Source organism: Athene cunicularia (assembly GCF_003259725.1).
Source record: "Athene cunicularia isolate RWA chromosome 2 unlocalized genomic scaffold, athCun1 chr2_part1, whole genome shotgun sequence".
Lineage (NCBI taxonomy): Eukaryota > Metazoa > Chordata > Aves > Strigiformes > Strigidae > Athene > Athene cunicularia.
This window is the reverse complement of record NW_020799095.1, coordinates 126932709-126946318: the sequence shown is the minus strand read 5'-3', so window position 1 is coordinate 126946318 and position 13610 is coordinate 126932709. Positions and strand designations below refer to the sequence as shown.

At 39.0% G+C, this 13610-nt stretch overlaps 1 protein-coding gene across 5 annotated transcripts in view; it reads right to left on the bottom strand.

Annotated features, from left to right (window-relative positions):
- NECAB1 (N-terminal EF-hand calcium binding protein 1) overlaps positions 1-13610 on the bottom strand; it is a 76491-nt gene that overhangs the window by 33275 nt on the left and 29606 nt on the right. For 3 of the 5 annotated variants that reach the window (XM_026843343.1, XM_026843340.1, XM_026843341.1), the window contains one exon: positions 2223-2320. In XM_026843343.1, coding sequence (XP_026699144.1) covers positions 2223-2320 — 98 coding nt within the window. Of the gene's footprint in view, positions 1-2222; positions 2321-4714; positions 4741-13610 lie in introns of all 5 variants that reach the window. The other 2 variants (XM_026843338.1, XM_026843339.1) reach the window with 1 other exon arrangement.

Below are 13610 nucleotides of genomic sequence, written 5' to 3'. Positions count from 1 at the left end.
TATATTCGAGATTTTAAAACATAAACTTCAATAAAAGCTTGGACTATTTAAGATGGAAATTTTAATATTTGCACTCCAATGAGTGAAACCTATCTGTTTCCTGACAACTGATTTCCTGTTGCAAATAATCCCGATTTTGAATTGGGAATTTAATTTCCATACAAAGCTGTAGTTGCTGGGCATATCCTTGGCAGAAAGCTCTATTTTAGAATATTTCAAGACACATTTGCTCTTTGACTGTGTTCACACACTGTTTCTAGTAATTGGAATTAAAAGTGTTTTTTCCAGTGTTAGCCTTGCTCTAGTTCTGCCACCTCTAATGAATAGTCAGCTGGAATATTCCTGAAAGACAGAAAACTCATTAAGCTTGAATTTCCACTCAGGAAAATAAAATTCAAACAAACTGTGGTTTGGTTATTTTTAAAATGGGTTCCTCAAGCAGACAAATGAAACACTTATTAATATTCCAGACTTTCTTATCCATTTTTCTAGTCAGGCCAATGATTACTTCTTAAAACTCTGATTAGACTACCAGGACTCCTCCCTGTAATTAACTTCTGAAGAATTCTTAAATGCCATCTTCTATTTACTTCCAGTAGTTGTCAGATGACATATTCTGCCCTTTAGCCGTAGTTTATACACAGGGCTATTTTTTTAGAAAATATGCATATCCACAATAAACTGATCTGTTGCTTTTTAGTGGTCAGCTCAATGAGGCAGTGAGTTAGCACACATTCACTTCATCAGGAGTGGAAGATGCACAGCATGAATGGAGAGATATTCAGCTTACTGTCTCAAACTAAATAAATAAGCTGCACTTTCAGGTTTTTATTTTGGCAGTTCATGTAAAATGTATGAGTACTGCTCTCCTGCAAACACGTGAATGTCACAAATAACAGCTTCTCTAGAGAAGCACAGCTTTCTCCCCATTGATCTCTCCATTGATTGACTCAAAAATACAGGGATTTTTCCCCCCATGGGATCTCACTGAATAATTTTGGCTGAAATTTCTGTTCTTGATGGCTTCCAGTGAATAATCTTGTGGTTCAGGTCTGGGGACAGGTTTGGAGGATCTAGGTTCACTTCCTTCCCTGGTTTGTGCTTTCTCTCACCTTTTGAAACTGTTCCACCTGGCACATAATATTTAGCCAGGGAAAAGAAGCAATTACCCAATGTCTTGATGCACTTCTGATCAGACATCTAGCTGGGATGTCTGAACGAATGAGCAGGTCTGAACAGACGAGTAGGTATGACTGTAATGCATTGAGTGCCAAGTGGATCAGCCATCTAGCATATCCTGCAGCATGGCTACATCCCCTGTCAGACAGATGGACAGAGAAACCGATCTTGTCCTAAGAAACATCTCCTCCCTCCAGCGTGCATGTCCCCTTGCTGCACTGGTGGGCAATAGCCCTAGCACCTCCTCTTTGCAGACTCTGAATACTGCTTTTGTTTAAAATGCCTGAAATGGAAATGAAATCTTGTTCTTGGTCAGGAGGTTGCACTCAGCCCAGATTTCTATGTCTTCTGTTTTTAACTATCAGAAATACTTTCAAGTGTTTTACATTGGCCAATTATGTTTTGGGACTAAGTAGTTGGGATGCACAGCCACTACCTAAATGACAGTTTTATAATCATGATAGTACTGGGATTCAGCTACAGGGAACATGGGGAGAGATATTACAGCCCTTTTAAATATTTTTAAACTATCCTGGAATCTACATTTAATACAATTTAATAACATAAATACGAGTCCACAGTATGTCTCCCATGATTCTTGCCTACCTAATTTAATGGTAGTCAATAATATAGTTTAATTCATTAGCATCTTATACTAACAAGTTTTCTACTTCAAAAACTTGGATTATTTTCTTAAATTCAGACTATTTTCAAATGTTGATACACTGATACTACTTATGCACATTTGGCATGGGAAATGGAACCCTCTTTTGGTATGACGATATGAAGAACATTCTTCAGATCATTCGCAAAACAATTTTGCTTATATCCAAAGTGTAATTCTTTGCAGAAAGAAGTTTACATCTTTGATACTCAACCATTGTGACAAGCCTTTTCCTACTGGACTTTTGCTACAAACATGTATATGTGGAAAAACTTAAATATGAATTAGTAACTTCATCTAGATTTAAAAAAAAATATTAAAAATATGCTCAAATAAACAAAATGTATAATGTAAATAAAATTTCACATTTTTTACTTACTTTCTTTGTTTTGTCCATTGCTCTCAGTACAGTTATGTTTAAGTCTTCCAAGACAGATAGGACATTTTTATACTCTCCTAAGTGCTGGGAAAAATATTCTAAAAGAAGAAAAAACCTCATGTCACCCATAAATGACCTGAAAAATCAGTATTTGATTAAATATCAATTTTATCAAGTTGGAATTCCATTATGGTGTTATTAACTATCTAAATATATAAAATCAACAAGAGTTACAATTAAAAGGATTATTTTGAATTTTTTTTTTTATTTTTGCCCCTCAAAATCATTCCTGTAGTACTTAAAAATACTGAATCAGTGTTTCAAAACATTTTCTTTCAATAAATGAGGTGCCAAGTTGACAAAAATTTAAAATAGCAGTTTGACAGCTGAAATAGGTATTTTAAAAATATCTGCATTTTCTTCCTAAATTGGATTTTCAGTTAAATAGTCTACAGTTTCTGGCAAGAAACAAAGTTTTCATGTGTATCTACTAAATCTGACTATATTGATACAAAAATAAATAATTCTGGTAAAGCCCTTAAAGGAGTAAGATCAAGTGGGGGCTGTTGTCAGCTGAGGCCACTTGTTTCTGTCTGAGAAACAAAGAGACCATGAGTTGGCCAGATAAGCTTCTAGTCCCAGGTACTGTAATTATATTTTCAGCAAATAGGATCCAAGCAGAATCCTTTTAACAAAAATTATGGAAATAACATAAATTGCAGGACGACCTCGTGTAGCTGCTCAAAGCAAAGGACATTTTAACAGAAAGAGCTGATGTAAAATCAGGGGGCATAAATCAGAGAGATTATAGCAACAGGAGGAGGCAAACCTGGGAAATCATGACCCAAGTTCCCATGTGGTTGATGTGGCAAAATACAATAGAGGGAGGCACAGAAAGGAAAAAGTGTGAAAAACAAAGGAAGAAATTTATGTTAAAGGTAGAGACTGTGTTAGACAAGGCATTCAGACATCAGATACCTGGAAGAGCATGAAAAACAACAACTAAATGACAGACAGGAAGAACAAGGTTAGATAGGAGGCATTTGAAATAATAAATAGCAATACTTTGAGGCATTTAAGAGATCAGCATGAGCTTCTCAGGGGAGTCATGAAAGCTTAAGGCTTCAGAAACATTGCAACATAACTTCATATTGCTGAGAGGTTGAATAAAATGATTTACAATGAAAATGTACTGTGAATTAGTATCCTGGAAATAAAGCTTCATATCTGAGGAGAACTAAAATAACTCAGGAAGAGCTGCCTAATTGCTAGCTTAAACATGTATTGTGTAAACTCAGTACTAAAGTCATAGATCAAAAACACTGTAGGGGCAAACAATGAAAAATTTAAAAGGCAGCTGAAAAAGCCTGTATTTAACCAAAACAGACTGAAAACAGAGCCAGTGCCAGGCTGACACCCTCCTCAGCCCTCTGGCCAGTCTGAGGTAGCTAGCAAGTCAGGCACTGAGTAAACCTGTAAGCCTGTAAATAAAAACATACCTGTAAATCTGTAAGCGCAACATCAGCAGCAGTAAACCCTTGTGGAACAAAACCACCTGTCTTCCTTGTCCAGCTTTATGCAATTTTGGACAGATGCTTAACCAGCAGAAGTTGTCACAGCCCAATTCACTTCAGCTGAGGCTCTTGTCATATATTTATAAGCCACAGGCTAAGGTGCCTCTTAGTGGGTTCTTGGTCAGGGTTGTTTTGTGGGTAAGTGAGCTAGCATTTAATTTTACAGTATTTTCAGCTTTTATATGTCTTCAGTATTGTTGACCATTAGAAATCTTATCAGGCTACCATATTTCTCTCAGAAATAGGCTGGTTTTGACAAGTATAACTGTTTGGTTTTTCAGGTTTTGTTTTTTTTAAAAATTTAGTGAGAGGACTTGCAGAAATTTTCTGTGTATTGCTTTCTGCTGCAAGGAGTGCTCCTAAATCAGGTGCTGTAGGATCAGCTTGAGAAGAAACAAAATTTTGGTAAAATGACTCACAGCCCAGGATGGGATACAGAAATGCATAACAGCAAAATTCCAGGCCTTGCAGGAGTCTTTTGTGATGAAGGACAGTAAGAACTTGTCAAACTGCTGTTTTTACTGCTTCAAGTTGGAGGGATGTAATAAATTTTCCTCTAATGGGGTACTAATAGGATAATCTCAAAATTGCTAAAGCACTCATACCTCTGAAAGTGAATATCTCATATGAAAGGGAAATAAGTTTTTTATCTTTAAATCATAACAGATCTTCAAGCTTAGAGAATGTGAACTATTGATTAGGAAAAATATTTTCAAAGTAATTTCTGTGTGTAATGGATGACAACAATCTGAAAGATTTATAAGCCATCTCCATTTTCCCAGGAGTTCTTTCAATGGAAATAATTTTTTGTTTGAGCTACAAACATTAAACAGCAAAAAAATTAATATCACATGATATGTTCACTTGCACAGGGCTGCTGCAGGCATAGATTATGTTCTTGCTCCAAAAGAAACTTACCGCAGAGTTCTTCTGTGTCAAGATTGCTGGGAAGATAAAAGTATAGACGGTTAGTGAGTTTAGTAATTTTTTTTTTTGATTGGTAAATTGTAGGACTCAAAAATTAGCCTGAGTGGGATATGAAGCCTCCCTACCTGGGCTCTAGGAGAAGATGGGAGTGCCTGGCCCTTGCTGGCCTTGCTCTGCTGCCTTAGGGAGGCTTGTCCCAAGCCAAAGGCTGTAGCTGTGCTGCAGCATTCCTGAAGCTGGCTGCAGGTGCAGCCCCTCTTCCTGATCATGTTCCCACTGTCACCTTCCTACTCACCAACAACCCTCTTTGAAGCTCCTTGCCCAGCTTTTGTGCATCATGGTGCAGTCACTGCTCCTCAAGCTTTATGCGTTTGGCTCCAGTGCTGGCAGAAATCCATCTAAACACCTGAAATAGTTTTTTTTTTTCCCCAGCTTTCTGCCTCTACTCCTCTTCTGTGGCTGTCATGCCAGACAGCATGGCTCAGAAAGCTCGAACCTCCATGCTAAATGAGGGAAAACCCAATAACTTTCTCCAGGTTGTAATCCTCACTGCTCCATGGGAGAGACAGTACAGTAGGAAGATAGAATCAGACATAGCCCATCAGCACACATAATTTCTAAGACTTCTTAGCTGTAAAAGCCCCTTTCACCAGTACTAACTTCAGCAAAGTTAGTCATATGAAAAGTATAGCTCTATTGCCAACATTATACAAATACATGCAAGTATTTTATACAGTTCAAACTGTTCACTTGAAACAGATTTCATCTTGCTCAACTCTTAAGTGATATTTTCTCTCTTAAGCAATATTTCCTATCTGAGACTTTAATAGTCAAAAGACAAAACATTTGACCTACAGCTCAATTCTGAAAGTTAGCATATTGACTTTCTTCCAAGGAGGGGAAGAAACTGGTTATTAAAGAAACTTAATAAGCATGCATGTCCTTTTTGAATCTTGCTGAGGGGTGAATATTGAATGGCTGATTGCACTTAGGATTTTTTTCACTTATCTTTTTAATGGGATTTTTTTATTGACCTTTTAATAAAATGATGACACAGTATTATCTAAAAAGTCCCTTTCATCAATGCTAACTTCCATACATCTGGCTTTTATTTCATGAAGGAGAGAAACAGACAGAAATTGCAGGATCCTGGGTTGTCACAAACTTGCATACTCAGGGCTATAAAAACTTCTGAACACTTTTAATTGCTGTTGTAAATGAGATTTTCCCATAACTTCATTAATGGAGGTGACCTTATCTACATTTGAACAGGCCAAGTTGAATGGCTGCAAATGAGTCTTGTGTCTGATTTTTCCAATGACCTTGCTGGCAGGTATAATGAAATTCATAGTCCGTAAGAATTGGTACTGAAGCTGAGAAACTTAATTCTTAGGTCAATAGACTGTGTGATGGGAAAAAGTGTCTGTGACTCCTTAAGGCTGTTCACCACAGACCACTGTGCCATCAATCATCAAATGTGTCTGATCAACCACTACTGCAGTCCAACAGTAATTTTTTGAATGGTCCAGGTGTTCATTCCTTGAATGCACACTGAAACCCTGAAAGCTGGAAAACTGCCTGAGTCAAAAAGCAGTGACAGAATATGATGATGTTAAATGTCAGGAGTTTGCTATTATGATGCCTTGTTCATTGTCCCTGAATTTTCTGCCCATTCACTTCATCTGCCCTAATGTCTCCTCTTTGTAAAAGACATTTCTACATTTCTTAAGGTACAGCTTGATGGCTATGTTTAAAAGAGCTTTTCACATTGCTAGCCAGTCAAATTCACGCTCTTTTCAAATTCATATTAAAATCCATTCTGGTCTTTCTGCAGTATCCTCAACATTGTGGTAGAGGAGACTTTTAGTGTTGCTGTCAGCAGAACATCACCGTTACTCCTATTGACAGAAGCCACACAGCTGCACAAGAACTACAAGTAAAAATGGAAAACTAGTTAGGTGCTGAATACATTTTCAGTTAGAATTGGGCACCTGAATAATGAGAAAATTATTGTCCAAAGTTATTTGTGCAGCAGGTTTTAGGAAGCCTGACAGAACACAGAAATGACATAAAGAGCATGGATTTGGTCTAGCATACTCATAGTATTTCCTTCTCTATTATAACTACCCTCTGAGGCTCCACTGTTCTTGGCATCCTATTTGAAGGGGATGCTGTTCTAGGCAGGGAAACTAATTCTGTGTCACTGATTATTTCATTCTCTCAGATATAATAACATGCTGCTTCAAACAGTCATGAACAAACCTAGAAATTCTTTTTCTATACACAATTTTAAGCTCCCTGCAGGATGCTACAGAAACAATTAAACAAGTTTGGAATATACTGAATAGTACAGGAGTAAGGTGCATACCAGAGGGCTGTTTCTGCAACTCAATCCTCAGGTTTATAATGGGTGCCTGTTCATCATTTCAGTGGGTACGTATGCCAAGGATGCTTCTGCTTAGAGCTATAATCTGGAAATACCGAACATGTTATTTGCAATATTTGCTGGATGACTCACATCCAGGCACCCGCACTCCACTCATAATAAACACCCAAAGCATAGGGTGTAGCCAAATGCATTCATGGCATGTCAGCACGATCATTTTTTAAACTTCTGCTCTCAGTTTGCTTTCTGACTACTAAATGCAGTCCTTTCACATGTCTGACTTTGTGTCTAAAATGTTCTCTACCTATTAACATGAGCTGTTTTTAAAGGACTATTACAACTTTTCCACTGAGCAGTCCTGATCATTTCAAAGTCGATCATACCTGTTGCTCAGCAACAGAAACATAAGCAAATTCACTTGAATGAACTATGGCAAAAGTGTCTATTTGTGGTACCTCTGGAAACGGCCCAAAATGTAGGAGTGCAAAACAGCTGTGATCATGCTCTTGTTCTGCCCACCACAGTCAGCTGTGGACTGGGGCCAGCCAGGGAGGAGGGAAGGTCAAAGCTTCACACCCATTCACTGGTGTGAATCCACCAATCCACAGCCCCATCCGCTGACCTGACACATACGAAAGGCATCTCTAGGCAGAGGTACCAGCAGAAAATCTGCATATTTTCCCTGGGCCACAATAAGAGGCAATGACATCTTTTCAGTACAGGAGTTGTATATAAAGTATGGACTCTGGCATCTAAAGCATTTATTTTATTGAAGAATACAGTACTATGAAAGACTTTATGAACTAGCAATTAAAAAAATTCATTGCCATGACTATCATAGCTGAAGAAAGATAATACTTTCTTCTTCAGATCTCTCTGCGTTCTCAGATATGAGAAGGATTTATTTCAGAGGCTTGAACCAACTCTTTTTTTGGGTCCCATTTGCACATGTCTTTGCTAAATTTGGTTTTAGGGAGGAAAATTTGAGGCTGGTATCTCCTATTGTTAAGTAGAAGCATATAATTTATGACTGAAAGGATTTAAGTGTTACTTAGACTGTGCAAGGGCAACTGAATAATCATCCATGGACAATCTCAGCCAAAAAGCTGTAAGCTCTTTGCAACAAGAAAGCCTGTATACCATCCCACTTCAAGTCAGCAAAATGAGGTAAGTGCTGCAACACTACAGAGTGTGTTTGCAAAGGAGACTTATGTGTGCACTTCCATTTTAAGGATGTTCTGCTTCACAGCTCCTCTGCAATAGCAAAGACCTTTTTGTTCAGGTTTGCTCAAGGTTTCTTATCAGTGGAGGCAAAACTGCCTTTTGCCAGTAGGATGTGCTGTTGGGACAAGCCGAGGCATTGGCCGTGGCATAAAGGAGCAAAAGTGGGACAGAGATCCCAGGGCTGGTCCCTGGGGAGCCAAACTTCCTGCTGCCCTGAGGACACTGCTGCTCTTCAACCCCAGGGCTAGCTGGACTGTGCACCCTCTGGCCTTTCAAAGGCAGCAAGCAGCCACCTTGGCTTTCTGGTCTTTGACATGGGCAGTGAGATCACAGCTGTTTTAATATCCCACATTTTGCTTCATTAAATAATTTCCTAGTTTGCTTATGCTTAGCTCCAGCCCAAGTGATAACTTCAGAATCATCACTTACTGCTATGTCTGTGGCAGGACTACAGGACTGAATAAAGAGTTTTTTCCTGACTATAAACTTGTCTGAAAAATAAACCCCCTAGCTCGTTGCATTAGGCAATGAATCACAATGATGCGATGACTACATAGCTGGCTGGCCACCTTAACCATGCCAGCTGTAACAGTCTCTGTGTTGCTAAAAGCATCTTAATACTATTAAAAGTCAAGTGTATGCTAAAATCTGTAGAGAACTGTACTTAGGGCTGCAGGGCTATGTTTTTTTAGAAGAGTCTGAATAACACCAACCTAAATGAGGAGATGAGAGGCAACATCATGGTGGCTCTTTTGTCACAAAGAGCAAATCTCAGTTTTTAACCCTGTAGAAGATAATAATGGTTCAACTCCTGGATTTGTCCGAATATTATTTTTTTAAAAAACCTCTGAGATTAAATTATTTATTCTTACACATAATAAAATGTTTATTTTTGTCTATTAAACTCCTTGGAAATGCATATGTTGATAGAGATATCACAACTGCTGTGATTATTTGGGAAACCCAGATCATGGAAGGGACTAGACCCTTAAACTACACCTACCATTAAGCAATACGCTCACTGCTAGGAAGCCAATGTTATCTTCTGAAGAACTGAACTGAAATGAAACATTCTAGGTCAGCTCCATTCAGGCCAATGCAGTTCAAACTACTCATTACCATTTGATATTCCCAGTGTGAGTAATTCTCATTTTTTCTGCAGAAAGTTGAATTTCCCATTAAAAATAGCCATTCATATGGAAAATTTCCAGGCAACTCTATTTGCAGATTGTCTGTCTGACCAGAGGGTCTGTTAGCATCAGGACTGTGTAAGTCATTCTCAGTGAACTTGCTTTGTTCAGCCATGAAATACTAAACTGTATAATCAGCTCATTCTGACCAGTATCTTTCCTTTTTCTCCATACTTCATTTCCAAACTGATTTCTGTGGTTATTGTCTTGAAATGTCTAAGAGTTAAGACCAATCGCTGCAATTATGTCTCTTAAATAGTAAACACACTTTTCTGGTATCAGTGCTGCACCATGTGCCTGAAATTCTTATTTAGTCCAAAAGATCTATTTTTTTAAAAAAATGGTCAAAATCCAATGTATTATTTTCCTCCTGCAATTTTTTGCATTCAATAATTCATTTTTAGAAAAAACACTTTTCACTCACCTGCAGTTCACCTAATTAAAGAGTGTCTGTCTCCTGCTGCCTTTAATAAATTTTTTTTTCCTCATTGTACTTAAAAGTTGATTTTTTTTTTCTGTGTACTTATATTGAACCGTGATAAATCAGTATGAGACTAAAATATGCCTTCCAACTCAAATGAAAGAAAACCATCCAAGGCACAATTACTATCCTTAGATTCCTGTTAAACTACAGAGGATTTGTCATTATTATATTTACAACCAGAGTCTTGAAGAAAGCACTGTGGTCCCATATAACATGTATTTCATTTTAGTTTCCGTGCACAGTACTGAGCTGCAGGTTAATGCAGTCAGATGGGTTCGTTTGATTGCAAGGATAACGCTAACCAACTTCTTGCTCTCAGACATCAAATTGATATCCTTTTGGATTTTCCTAGCCAGGCAGATGATCTCAGCATTTCTCTTTTGACCCAAGGGCAGAACTTGCATCTAATGAAGATCTAGGCAGGTGAGAGGGAAGTGGATTAATCTTGGGGCTGAGTCCTAAATGTAGATGTCCATATGTGCACTGGGTGTCCAACCTCCCCTGTCAGGCAAAGAAGCCCCGGTGTATTCAATGGAGTTGGGGATTTTTCAGCAGATCAGCTAGTAAAAGCCTGAATAATTGGATATAAAACAGGCATCTAGTGTTACAGATGCTCTAGCATTTCTCCTACCACCCATGTCCCAGCTGCTTCTCCTGTGTCATCCCATCCACCTTGGGCTGCTGTCTCAGGTGGGAGCATTTTAAATACCTTATGCCTGGACAACATTGATGAAACCTATGATGTGAGCAGAATTACTTAGGTGCCAGTGACTTCAGTGACCAGGAGGGACCCTTAGACACTCTGCTGACACATACACATGCAAGCATAGATGTGTCTCCATAGTGCCAAGTCCCATCCCTACAAGTGCAGTACATGCAGCATGGCAGACTCCCAAATGCCCAGTATACACTCAGAGCTGCGGGTGGCCAAGGCTCTCAGGTCCTCACCAAATACATCTCTGGCTTGTGCATAGTTTACCTTTAGCTTGTGCAACACACAAAGGCTTAATGTTACCTCCCTATCTTTGGGAGGTTGCCTGTGCCCCAGGTCTGCCTCAATAGCTCTAGCATCCCTCCTACCTTGTAACTAATGTCCTGGCTGAGAACTTCATTTTACCAATAAAAAAAGAGAGAAAAACAAGTCTGATTCCCCACTGAGTCATATGAGTCAGTAATCAGTGAAGCATTTATCGCACTATCTCTCTGGCAGTGCTGCAGACTGAATCCCCTTGGGAACCTCTGCGTATCTTAGTTTGTAACTTTGCCAGATCTTCTCATTATCTTCTGACCTTTTCCCTGAGGATGCCATTATACAAAAACAATTTCCATGAATGTTATGAGTGGGGCTAAGGAAGGGAGAAGGATAAGAGTAAAAGAGAGGCTTACACTTACAATGACCACTAAAACCTATTCACTAAACCATTAACCATGCCAAGGATTCTTGCTCTGCTGAAGCATGGGCTTGTCACAGTTGACATTAAAATTAAACAGGGGCAGATTTACCAAGGAAATCAGCTTTGAAAGCATACCCCTATAAGCCACAAATTTCCATTTTTTCCTGCGTAATTCTCTGCATTTATAAAAAGACCTGTGATGCTGATACTTTTCTCTACTTTCAGTAGTTATTCAGGAAATAACACATGTAAGCAAAACAGCTATATTTCTGAAGAACCACCTCCTCTGAAGCTGAACTGTGCTTGTAAGACTGTCTTGCATGCAAGCTCTTTAGCATTCAGTAAAGGCAAATGTCCAGGTAATACAATCTATTAGTTGTTTAGAGCATGCTAATCCCACAAGTTAGGGTCTTCTGAGTCGGGATAACCGGGAGTTTAAATAGCTTCTTCAGCAATATTACAATCCCCAGGCATCTGCACTGAACATACACACACATTGGAATTAGAAACCAGATGAGAGCTCATAGAACTGTTAAGGTACAAACTAGGTAGTAGGAATGATGCACACTTTGTTAAAGTACTTAAAATAACAAGTTTACCATAAAAATATGATTAGATAAAAATATGATTACAATAAAAAATCCTGATTAGATGCAAATATGGGAGGAAGAAGATTTTCAGATTTGGATTTGGTGCATACATTATGATTTAGTGATTCAAAAGGGCCAAGAAAAGAAATAGCAATGGAAATAACACCAAAACATTCTTTGACATTTTTCAAGTGGAAAGTCAGCAAGGCCAGTGACATTCCACGATTATGCTTTCTGTTTAATCTGAAAAATGTTCTTGTGCTCCAATATGCTCCTAAAAATAGTGCTTAGGAGAATATGTTAAGAAACACAGTGCTTAAGGTTGCAAGTCAACTCCACTCTTCTCTCCTCAGTCTTAAACTTCTCAGATATTGCCTTGTAAAAGTGTGCAAATTTTGAAAATATAAAACTTTTCTTGCGGTTAACATCATCAGCTCACCTCTATCTTCAGGTGGCTTTGAGCATCTGTCCCTGATAGCCTTTGCCTTGAGCTGTGTGTACTGATTTACACTCATGCCATGACAGCACAAATTGCTATGCAACAAAAATGAGTGTTTCACATTCACTTGAGAGTTAATAACCAGGATGCTCTGAGACAGCAGAGCATGTGGATCTTCAGTTTCAACATTACTTCAATTATGACCTGCAGACAATGTCCTCCATGAGCTATATGCTGTCACCCTTCTTGTCAGCCCCGAGAAAGAGTTCTGGTGCCTTTGCAGCTCCAGCATTTGCCTCCTACACTACTCCTTCCTATTTCTGCCATCATCCCTGCAGAGCCTTGCTGAGCATTGTGTAGCTTAGAGCTGAGGTTGTAGGGGGGAGAGAGGGGTGAGGGACCACACAGGGTTTCCTTCACCCTCACAAAACTCCTCTGAAAAGGTTAATTCAGCTTTCAAGCAGAGTGCATTGAGGTTTTTTGAGGTCTCAGGACAAGCACTGATAAGGTCTCAACTGTGACACTGCAGATGTATAACACAGATGTCATGTCAGCTATGATACGTGTCAAATCAGGAGGCAAAGGTAAGTTCTTCCTCTTGCTCCTTCCCTTCTCACAGCCATGTCCTCATGTTGGTCTAACTTGTACTGTGGGGGCTTGGCTCCTACTCAACACTGTGGGGATCTACCTTGGCCTCCTGATACCTTCAACAGAGCTTAAGATGTTACTCAGATGCTTATAGTGTGCTTATTTCTGGACTATCTGCAAAATACTTAAACCATTATGAATAAGGGGGAGAAGGATCATGGTACAACTCTAGGTTGAAGCTTAAGGCTTTAAAAATCATTGATCTTGATTTCTTGCCTATATTTACCTTCTCTTTTTTTAAGGGTCTTTAAATAAAAGTCACTGCTTTGCAGTAGATGCAAGTGCTAAGTGCATGCTAGGAAACAAGAACCTGGAGACCTAGCTTTAACAGCCCAGACCTAATCACTGCTGCATCAACGCGAAGCCTTTTCTTACACTGATGGAGTGAGGGCATCTGAGTGGGGACCCTCGAGTGGGGACCCTCTGTAACAGCTTCTTTATAGTATTTAATGGTATGCGATTGAAGAGGGATTGCCCAAAGGTTTCATGAGACCCTGGAAAGAACAAATAGAAGTGACTTTCAGTAGAAGTC